The sequence below is a fragment of the Lithobates pipiens genome, unplaced genomic scaffold (assembly GCF_037356315.1).
Source record: "Lithobates pipiens isolate NorthernLeopardFrog02 unplaced genomic scaffold, aLitPip1_a1.2 Scaffold_13, whole genome shotgun sequence".
Classification (NCBI taxonomy): Eukaryota; Metazoa; Chordata; class Amphibia; order Anura; family Ranidae; genus Lithobates; species Lithobates pipiens.
In genome coordinates this window covers 50,895,470-50,909,945 of record NW_027507718.1, presented here as the reverse complement: position 1 = coordinate 50,909,945, position 14,476 = coordinate 50,895,470, and the positions used below count along the sequence as shown (strand labels likewise).

The following is a 14,476-nucleotide window of genomic DNA, read 5'->3' as shown; positions in this document are numbered from 1 at the left end:
AGGTCAATTGAGAAGCAAGTTTTTCCTGTGGACTATAACATAGGTGGGTTTCCTTTAGTTATTTGTTTTTTTGGATTTATTCAAAACCCTTATTATATTTCTATTTTGAAGTCAGCGTTGCTCACCTTTCCCTTTCTTGTTTTCTTGATTGAATATTTATTTTTTGAGATGCATTAATGGGGTCACTTTATGATGGACCACAAACCTTTCCCTCTTGTGTAAGCTTTGATTGCTGCCTGTGTCCCCACTAGGTAGTTTTACTCTCTCTGTTTATATATTGTCACTGGGACAGAATATTACATCAAATCCAAAACGTTACAGGTGCCAGCTGAGCAAGAGGTGAATTAAAATCTTCCAGTAGGTGACATCTGTCTAGGGGGAATCCCTTTCTCGCAATCTATGTTTCTAGGACAGGAAGTGAAGAAAAATCTCCCCAAAGGGAAATAGACAGACAGGTGTTTTAACCCTTCCCTATTCTATGCAAAAACAAAAAATATATACATTCAGTTTAACTGTATCATATAGACACAGGGAAAATTACAATTCTAAATGAATGCAAGTGAAAATAAGTTAGCAATAAAAAAAAGAAGTCCAACAAAATGTATTGTTTTTTGTATGGTTAATCATATATTACTATATTTATTTTTAAACGGTTGTAGATTTATTGTCTGACATCCTGCCTGGCATGTCCCCTCTTTGTTGATAAGCTTCCTGATTCTCACTGGGTCTGCTGCTGTCCCCTGCATTTTGACAAGGCGATCTACAACAAAAAAATATATATATTTCTGTAAATAATAAAATGCACAATATAATTTTTGGTTTTATACAGAATAAAGCAAAAGGGATATTTTTATAAAATAAAATCAATTCAATGTATATGTATCCTTTAAACTATGACCCTAGAGGACAGATTTATGGTAAGGTCATATGGAGAGCTATAAGTGAAAAAAAAAGTGGAGAAAAAAAACATTAGAGAACTGAAACAAGTACAAATTACAGGGGTCAAAGGGGCTAAAACATTCACCAGTAGAGAAAATGGATAGAGCTATATTTGATAAACATTTTCTTTTTTTTACTTTTTCACTGTTATCTAGAGTTTTTAGGAAACAAAATGGTAAGAATTGGAATAAGAGAGTGAAAAGAGAGAAGGAAACAGTTAGAGAAATTGTAAAGTGCTGCTGAGTGAAAGTGCAATTAATTTGTGAGCAAACAAAGTAAACAGCAAAAGGTGGTATGTTATGGACTACTTACCCACTAACTGTTCCTTCTACTACTGTATTGTCATTGGATTCCACATTAATTGTTTCCCCAGCTTCACTGTCTTTCTCACAACTCTTGACTATTACAACTCTCCTACAATGTAATTAAGGTTTATCAATTAAATGTAATAAATTAGCTACTGACCACAAAAGATGCAATGTTAATTTTGAACATGATTTTTATCATACCTCTATCATGACTAATTAGATTCTTGTTTCTTATACTTAGGCAATTAGATGGTACGTGGCCTGAATAGGTCTGGCATTGGTGTTGATAGAAGGAGCCAACAGAATGGGGCTAGTGGAACATTTCCTCTCATTCTCCAGATCTGTAATGGTCGTTCCTATATCCACCAATGCATGAGGACATTCTTCTTCCCATTCCCCATCAATGTAATGGACACTACGCCCACTGACCATCAAAGAAATTAGGCATTCTTTCTAGTGACTACTGATGTAAGAAGGCATTCCTCCAGTGACCACCATTGTAAGGGTGTATTCTTTCTTGCTATGACCATCAAGGTCATGAGGGAATTTCTACTCCCACTAACCACCAACACAATAAGACATTTTTTTCTTCTGCTAAGCACCAATGTAAGGGAGCATTTTTTATTATTACTAGACACTAATGTATATCATTCACTACCACCACTGTAAGGGGGCACTTCTTTCACTGGTCTCCAAAATAAGGGGGCAATATACTGACCAACAGTGTAATAAGACACTACACTTAGAATCATTGTAAGGAGCACTTCTCCACTTAAAATTATGATGTTAAAAATGTTATTATAGTTAAATGTTATTAACCACTTAACAACCGCTCATTGCCGATTAACGGCTTCAGGGCAGTTGTTTAACTCTGAGAGGCCGTTAATTAAATAATTAATTTAATTCATAAATTTAATTAATTAATTTAATTAAATTTTTTAATTAATAAAAAACTGAGAGGTGATTAAATACCACCAAAAGAAAGCTCTATTTGTGTGAAAAAAAGGACAAAAATTTCATATAGGTCCAGTGTTGCATGACTGAGTAATTGTCATTCAAAATGTGAGAGCACCAAAAGCTGAAAATTGGTCTGGCTATTAAGGGTGTTTAAGTGCCCAGTGGTCAAATGGTTAATATTAATTGAATTTCATTATTTGTACTGAAAATCATTTTTCATAGAGAAGAGCGGTTGACAAATGACGGAGCTATAGAAATAATTTCTAATGCCATAATGGCTAAATTTGCATCTGGATCTACAGTATTAGTTGCACAGATTCAGAGTAAAACATACTTTTCTGTTCTATTTCTATAGATGATGGACCATCCAAAGAATTGTTGGGTCACTGATATTTATTCAAAACAAAAAATAATTTGTGCTAAGCCCATGTGAAACTGCTGCAACCCAAATCCTGGATGTGGGATAAAAATATAAAATGGTGCTCTTTAAGTAAATGTAAATGTGGCAATCAACTCTGAATCGATCCCATAAACAGTATGTTTCCATTCCATGAATCAAATGGAATCCATTCATCAAGATAACATATGTGACATAGAGAGAAGCCTCATAGCATAAATAAGCTTAAAACATGTAATGTAAAGTCACAGAAATACAGTTACATTGAGGCAAAAAAAAGCGAGCAGTGCAAACGTGCCAGCCGAGGTATCACCCATCCAAGCCAGCCACAATGATGTCACACGCAGTCCCCATCCAACGCGTTTCGTCAAAAATGGCGTCTTCTGGCATTGGAGGATCTGATATAGATGATTAAACACGTGTAGGTGCAAAATGTTTGAAAGCTTTGGCTGACGGTCATTTAGTGAACTAAATAAAGAAGTTATCTGACTTGACAACTCTGGGAGTGGACCATCATCTCTTTATTTGCACTAGTGATTAGCTGAATGTACCTGGGTTCAGTTCGGGGCAGGTTCAGTGAATATGGCTAAAGTTTGGGTGCCAAATATGAACCCCATTTGAAGTCAAAGAGATACACATGTTAAAAATAAGTATTATATCTATATATTTACAATATATAAATACATGGGATGGGGGCTGGGCACTGCCTTGGAGAAAGCAAACAAAATTCTAAAATATCTGTTTGGATTATTAGAGATTTTAAAAATAGAGAGATTAGATTTTAAAAATAGCAACATTAACAATAATAAACCCTGGTCGTTGGTTGTCGGGGTCTGCGGGCGGGGATCTTATTGGAATCTGGGAGCCCCCTTTAATAAGGGGGCCCCCAGATACTGGCCCCCCACTCTATGTGAATGAGTATGGGGTACAATGTACCCCTACCCATTCCACTGTGAAAAAAATAAAAAAAAATACAACACACAAGGGTTTAAAATAATTTATTGCACAGCTCCGGGGTCTTCTTCCGTCTTGGGGGGTCTTTTACTAGCGGAGGAGCCTGGCTTTCTTCTTCGTCGCCACCGCCCGGGGGTCTTCTTCCGACTTTGAGGGTCTTGTTCCCCTCTTCGGTTCTTCTTGCCGGGCCTCCGCTCCTTTTTCCAGCTCTTTTACTGGTGGTGGCCCGGTCTTCTGTCTCTGCTGTCACCGCTGTCTTCGCCTTCTGTTCTTCTCTTCCTCTTCCTTGAGATGTTGACTCGTCGCTGTCTCTGGCCGTAATGACGGGGACATGTTGAGCGGCGACTTATATAGGAGCAATGGGCAGGGTCACCGGGTGATGTCCCCGCCAATTATGATGTCACAGTTCCAGCATCCTCTGGGACTGTGACATCATAATGGGTGGGGACATCACCCCGGCGATGTCCCTATATAAGTCGCTGCACGCCGAGTCCCTGTCATTGCGGACAGAGAGAGCGTTGAGTCAACATCTCAAGGAAAAAGAACAAAAAGAACAAGAAGAACAAGAAGAGAAGGCGGGCCACCGCTTGTAAAAGAGCTGGAAGAAGGCGCGGAGGCCCGGCAAGAAGAACCATTGAGGGGGACAACCAAGAGGGGGAACCAAAGAGGGGGACAAGACCACCGAAGTCGGAAGAAGACCCCTGGGCGGCGGTGACAAAAAAGAAAGCCGGGCTCCTCTGCTAGTAAAAGAGCTAGCAAAAGAGCAGAAGATAGTGGAGGAGTCCGGCAAGAAGACCCCCCAAGACGGAAGAAGACCCCAGAGCTGTGCAATATATTATTTTAAACCCTTGTGTGTTGTGTTTTTTTTTTTTTTTCACAGTGGAATGGGTAGGGGTACATTGTACCCCATACTCATTCACATAGGGTGGGGGGCCGTTATCTGGGGGCCTCCTTATTAAAGGGGGCTCCCGGATTCCGATAAGCCCCTCTCCTGCAGACCCCGACAACCAACGGCCAGGGTTGTCGGGAAGAGGCCCTTTTCCTCATCAACATGGGGACAAGGTGCTTTGGAGAAGGGGGGTCGTGCGGCCCTCCTTCCCCAAAGCACCCCCATGTTGAGGGCACGCGGCTTGTTACGGCTCAGGATGGGGGGGGCACTCGCTCATCCCCACCCCCCGTCAGGCTGCGTGCTTGTATAAGGGTCAGATATGGACCTGGGGGGGCCCCATGCCGTTTTTTAAGCGTCGGGCTTCCCCTTTAAGTCCATACCAGGTGACGGGGTCAGCGATGTGTCAATCTCGCCGCCAAAGGCGGCGACATTGACTTCCTTCGCTAGTCCCATCTACCTGGAGCCGCGCTCAAAAAGAACGGCCTTTTCTCTGTGCGGGAAAGTCCGTTCATTTCAAAAGTATGACGGACTAGCACACACGGCTGTATTGTCCGCCGGAATGCAAGTCCATTTTTGAAGCTACTCTGAGTCAAAACTACTTTCTAAGTCCGCCAGACTTTTGGGTAAAAAAAGTCCGCTGGACCCCACACACGGATGGATTGTTTGATCATGTGTCCTCGGAAATGAGTCAACCACCAGTGCCAACAGCGCCTCTGCTCCTATGTGCTTTCTTTTCCTTCATTCTGGGGCACACTCCAATGCAACAATAGTAAAAAGAGTCGGCAAGACTGTAATCCTTGAAGTGTCATTTATTGGTACATCAGAGTGACATCAGAGTGACAATAAATACTAAAATACTATTGTTACATGTGACTTTTAGCATTCCTTTGGTTCCTTATATCATCATTTGCTATGTTTTACAGGTTTTTATTAAAAAATAGAAAAATAATGATGAACATGGGGGCACAGTGATTAGCGCTACTGTCTTACAGCATAGTTTGAATAGCCCTCATTTATATTCTCTACAAAATACTGTGGAATATCAGACTATGATCTCTTTAGAATGTGTATTTACATTTTGCTTTTTACGAGGTTTCCCTCACAGTTTACTGACATAAGATATCTATAGACATAACATGTTAGCCACTGGTTTCAGTAATGCCGAAGGCTACTGCTGCTGTGGGAGCCAGTTAGCAGAGAGAGCCGCTGCTCTCATGTACAAACAATAAGTAGCAATATCTACTTTTGTCTAAAATGTACCCAGAAAGATAGTGTTGAAATTCCCATGCTCCTGTTTTGTGGCCTCATAGCTGTAAATCTGGAGTGTCGAGTCCAAGGCCTGATATGCTAGATAAGAGATTTGGGGTGAATTTTGAATACGTCATTACTGAGCTGCTCACAGATACTGTATATGTCCAGCAAGGAGAACAGGATTCGGGGCCTCCAGCATTTTCCTGCATTTTTCTGCTTCTGCTTAATTTATTCTGTGTATTTTTCTGAGCCTCTACTGGTGCTGTTTATTAACATCGACACTAACTTGAGAAGCAAAGATACACAATGCAGAACAAGGCATGGTTATTTAGTGGGAAAAGCTTAGCTACAGGGAGACCATGGGCAATGCTGGTAATTGGGCTCAGCTTTCATGGTTCAGGTCCTCTTTAGACTGAACACCAGTGGCTGCTGGTGGTATATTTTTTTGAGGGGACGGCAAACAAGGTTGGGCCACCAGCACCCCCGTGGCCGGTCACCAGGCCAAAACTTATCCCATCTAGGTCGCCAGCAGCATTTCCTCCAGTCGGTGGCTTCACCTTTTGCCTCCTCCTCCTGGGCTCCATGGCAGCTTCTTCTGCATCTCCTCCCTCCTCCTCCTCAGCGGCCAATTGAGTAGTGGCTCTCAGGACATGCTTCCTGATTGACTGGGAGGAGAATCGGGATGACAATAGCAAATATTAATTTGCTATTGTGACACAACTGGGTGGGCTCAGGGCGCAGTGCTCTGCCCCCCAAGCCCACCCTTTTTGAAGCCAATTAAATCCTCAGGCTTTAATCATGTGCTTCTAAAAAAAATTGGCATCCATGCGTCTGGCGTCCGGCGCCCTGCATGTAGAATAGGGGCCGAGCGCATGGATTAGGGGGCGGCGCCCCTGCGCTCCATGCAGGCACCACTGCTGAACACACACAGAAGAATTGGGTCATGTTTGGATTGACTGTAGCATATGAGTATTTATACCGTTTTTTTTATTATTATGGATCTTGGAAAATAAACTAAAGAGGAGTAAGATAATATCAGGAATAGTTGATTAAGCATAGCTGACTCTGTAAAGAACAAAGGAACACATTGGTCCTCTATATAGATTAATGTAAGTCACATGACACATTTTTTTTTGTGTGTATGACTTTGTATATTTATTCGTTAATAATGGCAAAGGTTATTAGTAACACATTTATAGACTTGTACATTTTTATGTTTATTTTTACCAAGCCTTGAGTTTTGTACATTGTTAATTTGGCCCCTTGAAAAAAAAAATACAAAACAAGGCTTTCTAATAATTTTAATTTAAAAATTCCACCACGCTTTGTAAACAAATTGCCCTTCTGGCTTTGTCATAGACATATATACCCACACACAATCTAAAGTGTAATACAGCAATGTTCCCCAATGAGTTACACAATGTAAATTAATACTCTCAGCTTCTTAATTACCTTATAAACCATAACAGATGTAAGCACATCTGTCAAATAATCCTTAGTGGGAGTACCCACAGACACCACTGCTCATTAAAGAGCAAATGTAATCCATCATATCTAATAAGGTTAAAAGCTTTAGAGTAAGGTTACAAGCACTGAATAGAGAAAATCTAAATAGCTAAATACTTGTTAGTAATACATAGAATTCTTATATAATGATATAAGTATTTGGTACCTTAAAATGTATTTAAACCTTAACAACAAACTCTCTTTTTTGTTCCCTTTTAGTCAGTTAAATATGCAACAGATTTTTTTTTTTTTATGTTTTCCTATATTAGAGACGAAAAGGGTAACAACACTACTTCAATAGATATAGTACAGTGAGTGAGCATTGTGACTTTATGACAAGCAAATCAGAATCATGAGGTGAAAAAAAAAAAGGCTGAAAATAGAAAACTAACGCAGCCACCTACATTTTGTTTTTAGATTTAGATACATTTTAAGACACTGGTAAATCTAATCTATTGGATACATTTATTAAAACTGGAGCAAAGTGAATCTGAAGCAGCTCTGTATGGTAAACAATTAGCTTCAGACTTCAGCTTCCTCAGTTAGACCCCTTTCACACTGAGGGCATTTTGCAGGGGCTATAGCGTTAAAAATAGCGCCTGCAAAAACGCCCTAAAACAGCTGCTCCATGCACTCCAGTGTGAAAGCCTGAAGGCTTTCATACTGGAGGGACGCGCTGGCAGGGCGTCAGAAAAAGTCCTGCCAGCAGCTTCTTTGGAGCGGTGAACTCACTGCTCCTCCGCCGCTGCTCCCCATTGAAATCAATGGGGCAGCTCTGCGATACTGCCGGCAAAACACTGCTCCGGCTGTGTTTTGCAGGCGGATTTAACCCTTTTTTGGCCACTAGCGGGGGGGTTAACCCCCCCGCTAGTGGCCAAATAGCACCTCTAAAACGACGGTAAATTGGCGCTAAAAATAGCGCCGCTTTACCGCTGACACCCTAGGCGGCGCAGTGTGAAAGGGGTCTAAAGCTTTTAGATTGAGATTTGAGTCCTTGGATTTTGAATCCCTCTGCACCTTTACCATACCATCATGTAACTATGACCCTGGTACATGGAGCTGCGTTATCACATACCTTATGCAATAGGTTTGGTTCATTCATCAATGAGAAAAAAAGTTTATTGCATATTTAAAACCTGTGATTTTGGAGTAAAATATTATTTTCACTGCCATATTGCTGGCAGCTTTTCAAGAACAGTAAAACTCAATCTCATGCTCTTAATGTAAGGAGACAGTAAGGAGTTACGCCTTGTACACACGGTCGGACATTCCGACCACAAAATCCATCAGATTTTTTCTGACGGATTTTGTCCTAAACTGGTGTTGCATACACACGGTCGGACAAAGTTGTCCGAAAATCCGATCGTTCAGAACGTGATGACATTCATTCGTTACAACAGGACTACGTTCAGGCTAGTAGCCAATAGCTTTGGTCTCGTAATTTGATCTGAGCATGCGTAGCACTTTGTCTGATCGGAATTCTCTACAAATGATTGGATTAAGTCCGATCGGATCATGTTGTCGGAAAATTTTATATCCAGAGAAAGAGGGAAGGCATACAAGAATGAGAGGAAGGCAGTAGTACTGAGAGAGAGGGAGGCAGAGGAAAGCATATTACTTATCACTTCATGCCATGCCTGCAGAAGTGACACCTCCCCCACCTACACCTGCATGCTCCCCATCAATCATCCTTCCTCTCACCACCTACCTATAACAACTGCACCTCTCCCCCTCCTCTCAGAAGTGTGCCTGTGCTTGTTTTCTTTCACCCGCCCAAAACTCACCTGTGCCACCACTAACACCCTCCACCTGTAGGCCGCTCTCCCCTGATACCTGCACAAAGCACTCCCCTTTTAACACTGCACTTGTACACCCCACCCCTCTCGTTACATTCATAGCTACTCCTTCCCTCTTTACTCTCATACCTGTACACCCTTTCTCTCCAAGCCAGTGTACAACCCCCCCTATTCCATGCCTGCATAACGCCCCACTTGCTGTTATCCCATACCCCATGACCATCGGAAGTGTCACCCAGATCCAATACCCCCTTGCTCTAAAAAACACGCTTGAAACCGCCCTCCCCTATGCTATACCTACTTCACTGTTGCCCCCTGGGCTAAAGGAAACTTGTAATAAGAAACAAATGCCAGTTGCCATGTCTGAAAATTCTACATGCCTGGTTTTACTGGCTTGTGCACTTCATCAGGTACCAATACCTGATCAGAAAAGCAGCCTGATGTAGCAGGCAATCAGGCAAACAGCATTTGAAAAATAAATCAGCAATTAAGTATTTTTCTCATCATGTTTCCTTTAATGCCACATACACATGACCGGTTTTCCTGTCTGAATAAACTCGTAGTTTAGTACCTAGTACCACGGGACTAGAAAAAGGAAGTTCAATAGCCAGTAGCCAATAGGCTCCATCTCATATTTGCTTCAGAAAATGCGTTGTTTTTGGTCGTCAGAACAGCATACAGACGAGTGGTTTTCCCGATAGGAATTGGTTTTGTCGGAAATATTTAAAATATGTTCTATTTCTAGGTCCGTCAGAATTTTTGCAAAAAAAAGTCAGGTGAGGCATATATGATGAAAAGCTTCTGTCTGACTTTTTCTGTCGGACATTCGCTCGTGTGTATGCGGCATAAGGCATCCTTCACTATAACAGGAATAATACCTTAAATTGTATTAGATCTCACTGATGTCAGACCTTTCCCAGAATTCTCTGTTTTCTTTAAAACTGTTCCTAGGCATGCTCCCCTCACTCCTCAACAAAGAGGTAATATAAGAAGCTGGGGCTCTGCTTTTTACAAAAATAACCCTTCCATGGATTGGGACCCAGCTCACACACCGATGTATAAATAGGTTAAGGTATTACTAAAGGCAAAAATTTTTTGTTGTTTTTGTTTTGGAAAGTGGAGTGGGATTTGAACACCTTGGTCTTTATTGCCATCTCTCCCACTCGTTATGGACATTCACCCTCTCTATCTGTCCTGCTTACTGTTATCACCAAAAGTGAAAGTTGAAGAAAATCCCAAATGTTGGGTTGTCCCCAGAACAGAAATATAGGGGAAATCTCCCAACAGGAGCACTAGTTCAGGTGCCCTGGGGGAGGATCAAGGGATTACCATAATTTTCAGGGATTTACTCTCATTTCCTGTTTTGGCTATGGGACAGAAAGTGAAGGTAATTCTCCCCAATAGGGAAAGTGAACTACACATTGGTCTTAAAAGGACACACAAAATTAATTGCATAAAACATTAAAACATGTTTTTGTCGTGTTCTCAATGTGCTTAGGAGCAATTGTAAAGTGTCATCTATAGTTTTGTAAAAAAGCTTTTTTGAGAAAAAAATCGCTGAAAACAAAAGCATTTTGAACATTTTATGAGTTTCTAAGCTGTGAAAGTTGCTTACACCAGCCAAATTCTGCTAGCAAAATAAAAACCAACATGAAGTGCAGCAAAACAACATAAACACATTCTGAACTTTATGCTTTAAGTGTATACTAAAGAGTTCTAAGGGCAAGAGGCTTAACATATTCTGGTCCTAAAATTGCAGGTGTTTTCCAGTGACCAGAGAGTCACAAGTGCTGCATACAGCCTGCCATACACATGAATGCTTCTGTACATCAGCTTTTACCCACAAACATACATTTGATGTATTTCCGAAATGTGTGCATGCGAGGGTAAAATGCTGATGGACAGAAGCATCAGTGTTTACAAGAGTATGGTACAACCATTCACTTGTATGACAGGCTGTTAGTGCCACCTGAGGCTTCCTAGGTGTGGGAAAATGTCCATAACTTTAAGCACAGCATGTTTTCATCATCTCATTGTCTGTGTGCATTAGGCCTTAGAGAGTAGGCACTGGCATTGTAAAGCATTGGAAAAGCTTCAATAAGGTGAACCAAATACCTTTTTTGTATCCTTTTGTGAATGATGTTTAACTCTTCACATATTTTTCAAAATGTTTAAAGCAGAACTTATGGGCACCATAAGCTGAAATCACAATTTAATTATTATTTAATATTCACATCAATCCCATTCATCCATATCTCCATTTCTAGCTGTAGCCATCCTGAGTAAGGCTAGGTTCCAAACTGAGGAAAACTGGGAGTGCATGTAAATCGCACACAGTCCCTCACCCATAATGCAATGCTTTTAAGAAAACGTGTGGGGTGCCATTAACTCTTAAAGTGGAGTTGCACCCAAAAGTGGAACTTCTGCTTTAAGCACTCTTTGCCCCCTGACATGCCACATTTGGCATGTCATTTTTTTTGGAGGGGAGTGTGTACCTTATTTTTAGTGGGGCTTCCTGTCCCAATTCCTCCTCCCTCTTTTTGGCCGCCTAGGCAACTCTTCCTCTAGCCCTAGGCGGCTCCTCCCTGATCTTCTGGGACATGTCACTGGCAATAGCAGAGCGCAGAACAACTCGCGCATATGCAGTGCAGCTTACGGCTTCAAGGACCGGGTGGCCACAGTTACTATGATGGTGCCGAGGAGAGGAGGGGGAGAGGAGCGAGCCTCCAGGCAGCTGAATCGCTGGACCACGGGCAGGTAAGTATCGGTTTATTAAAATTCAGCAGCTATGCTTTTTTGTAGCTGCTAACTTTTAATAAACTTAAAAACAGGTGGAACTCCACTTTAATGGCACCCCCATGCACTGAAAAATGCAGTGCAGTCTCCCACACGTAGAAACACATAGTGCCAAAGCACTCTGTGGTTTGCATTTGGCTTCACTTTGAAAAATCTGCAGGCACTTTTTTCCTGCAGGAAACGCAGATACAGCAGCCCATTCAAATGAATAGGCTGCTGTGCCTGTGCAAACATGGCACACAGAACTGCATAGATGTGGCACCAATGCTAGCAGAAAAGGGATTCAAAATAGTTAATGTTAACTGAGAAAGTTTAGTTTAGCTTTAAACAAATATTTAAAAAGGAATTAACTAAATTATTTCTAACCCCACTGGAAAACCTATGCATAATCAGGATCCTGGTTGGGTTAAATGTAATTTATTTTGAACATATAATCAAAGCAAAATATTAGCAGTCATTAAACTATGATGCTTTTACTTAAAATGAATGGAAATTAGCATTCTTCTTACTGATTCCCTCATATGTGCACATCTGAGAAAACATCTGCATCTGCATTGAACTGATGATTTGGGTGAAAACTGGAAAGCTATTCCATGCAATGCAGTTTTACATGAACTACTTCCCTAATTACATTTAATGTGTAAGGACCCCTGCCTCAGTTATCTTTGCACCTTTAGCAAATACGCAATTCATACAATTCCATTGTTTTAGAGACTAATATCAAGACAAAACTGCTACATTCTATTTCAAAATAGTTTTGTAATTTTCATTAGCAGTAGATTTAAAAAATAAATAAAGTAAATGTAAGCTCACACACTGCAGTCTCATATCAGCTTTTACATGTTAAAGTAATTTCAAAAGTAATGTTCAAAATTTTTAAATTGATATATTTTTAAATCTGCACCTTTCAGTAAAATAATATTAAGTTATCCTGCTATTAAGGTCCTTGTGCAGGCACTTCCTGTTATACAATGTTTGGCACTATGTATTGTAATTGTGATTCTGTGTTGTCAGTCTGTCTCTACCAATAGAGACTGCAAGTAGCTGTAAGGCCGGGTTCACACTGCTGCGGGGGGAGATCCGGATGTGATTCGCACCGCACTGCAGTGCAAATCACATCCGATCTCCGTAGCGATTCGAGTTCAGCCATACAGATAGTATGGCTGAATTCGCATCGCTCCCGCAGCAAACTCGCACGGGACCCTTTTTTTGGTCCGCAACAGAATCGGATCGCATGGGTGTTCACACCATGCGATCCGATTCCTGTGCGAGTCGGCAGATCGCACTGCGATATGCGGACGGATCTGGGGGTGTCATTAACATATCATTGACACTCCCAACCGTTCGCATAGGGCAGTGTGAACTGCCGGCGGGAGTAATGCGATGCGGGAAAATGCCGTGGATTTGCGGCGTTCCCGCATCGCTGTGGTGTGAACCCAGCCTAAGAACACAAGCTTGGCCTACTGTTGTGACTACCAGAAAACCAGCCCTGTGAATTCATGTATAGTAGTAGCTGGAGTGCATACATGCAGACAGAAAGGGGTTCATTCACTAAAACGGAGTGAAAAATGTGGTGCAGCTGTGCATGGTGGCCAATAAGCTTCTAACGTCAGCTTGTTCAGTTAAGCTTTGACAAAAAAAAAAAAACAGAACCTGATTGGTTTCTATGCAGCTGCACCAGATTTTAGTAAATCAAGTGGCTTCAAAAGGCTGCAGGATATTAACTATGCTTATATGTAACATAGGATGTAAAAAATGTAGAAACTGCATTTTATTAATAAAATACCAAAAGCAATGCAAATGTTTATGATACACAATGCTTTAGAAAATGAATTGTTATTCAGTTATGGTTTAAAAAAAAATGTTAGGCTAATAAAGAATATGTTAGGAGAGAAAAATGGGAGTTGCATTTTTCCTTGATGTGATTTTTGAAGGTACAGACTCTGGATTATGACCATACCTTACCCTTACTCCTCTCCTTACTAAGTCACTGGTTTGAAACTCGATATCAAAATCTGTTGTGTGTCAGTTTGTGTTTGTCAAAGTGTTAATTTATATTCATGTGTTTCATAACAACATATTTGACCACATGCAAACTTGAATAGAAAAGATGCGTGCTCAATATATGGTTTGTGCTCTAAATATAATATTAGTTTTCTTTGCTGTTATGTTTGTAAAGCAGCATTTAAAGAACTATAATTACTCTTTACTCTTTACTTTAAAAAAAAAAGTTCTACCCAACAAACTGTATATGTAGTACTTTGTTCCATGTAACTAAGTGCTTCCTATGTGTAGGAAGTCTGACCTGCCTCCCCTCCCTCATAGCAAATCTGACAACAGCTTGAAAGTAGACAGATCCATCATAACTTCAGCTTGTCTAAGGCTCAGAGCAGTTTCCTCCAACATGGACAAGAGGAAAAAGACAGGAGGACAGATAAAATCAGATCAGTAGTTGGGTCCTCTCTGACTGTGTTCACCAGACAGGTGAGTTTATGTATTCTGTGTCCTCCTCTTTCAGAGTCAGGGCTCTGATAATAGCTGGCATTGCTGTCATGGTGTGTATGTCTGTTGTTCTGCTGAGGCTTATAGGATTGCGGGCATTCTCAATGGCCACCAAGGCCTATGTATCTGGATCCCTCTCTGCTGCTTATGTCACTTGTCCTAATGACAAAGTGGCCAAATA

The 14,476-nt window shown here is 41.0% G+C and overlaps 1 protein-coding gene across 3 annotated transcripts in view; it reads right to left on the bottom strand.

Moving 5' to 3' along the window:
• Positions 1-604: 604 nt before the first annotated feature.
• LOC143974067 (uncharacterized) overlaps positions 605-14,476 on the bottom strand; it is a 74,913-nt gene continuing 61,041 nt past the window's right edge. For 2 of the 3 annotated variants that reach the window (XM_077475092.1, XM_077475094.1), the window contains exons 5-6: positions 1,252-1,353; positions 605-760 (exon numbers count right to left, since the gene is read on the bottom strand). In XM_077475092.1, the coding sequence (XP_077331218.1) occupies positions 646-760; positions 1,252-1,353 (217 nt within the window). In that variant the 3' untranslated portion in view covers positions 605-645. The remainder of the gene's footprint in view (positions 761-1,251; positions 1,354-14,476) is intronic. The other variant, XM_077475093.1, reaches the window with a different exon arrangement.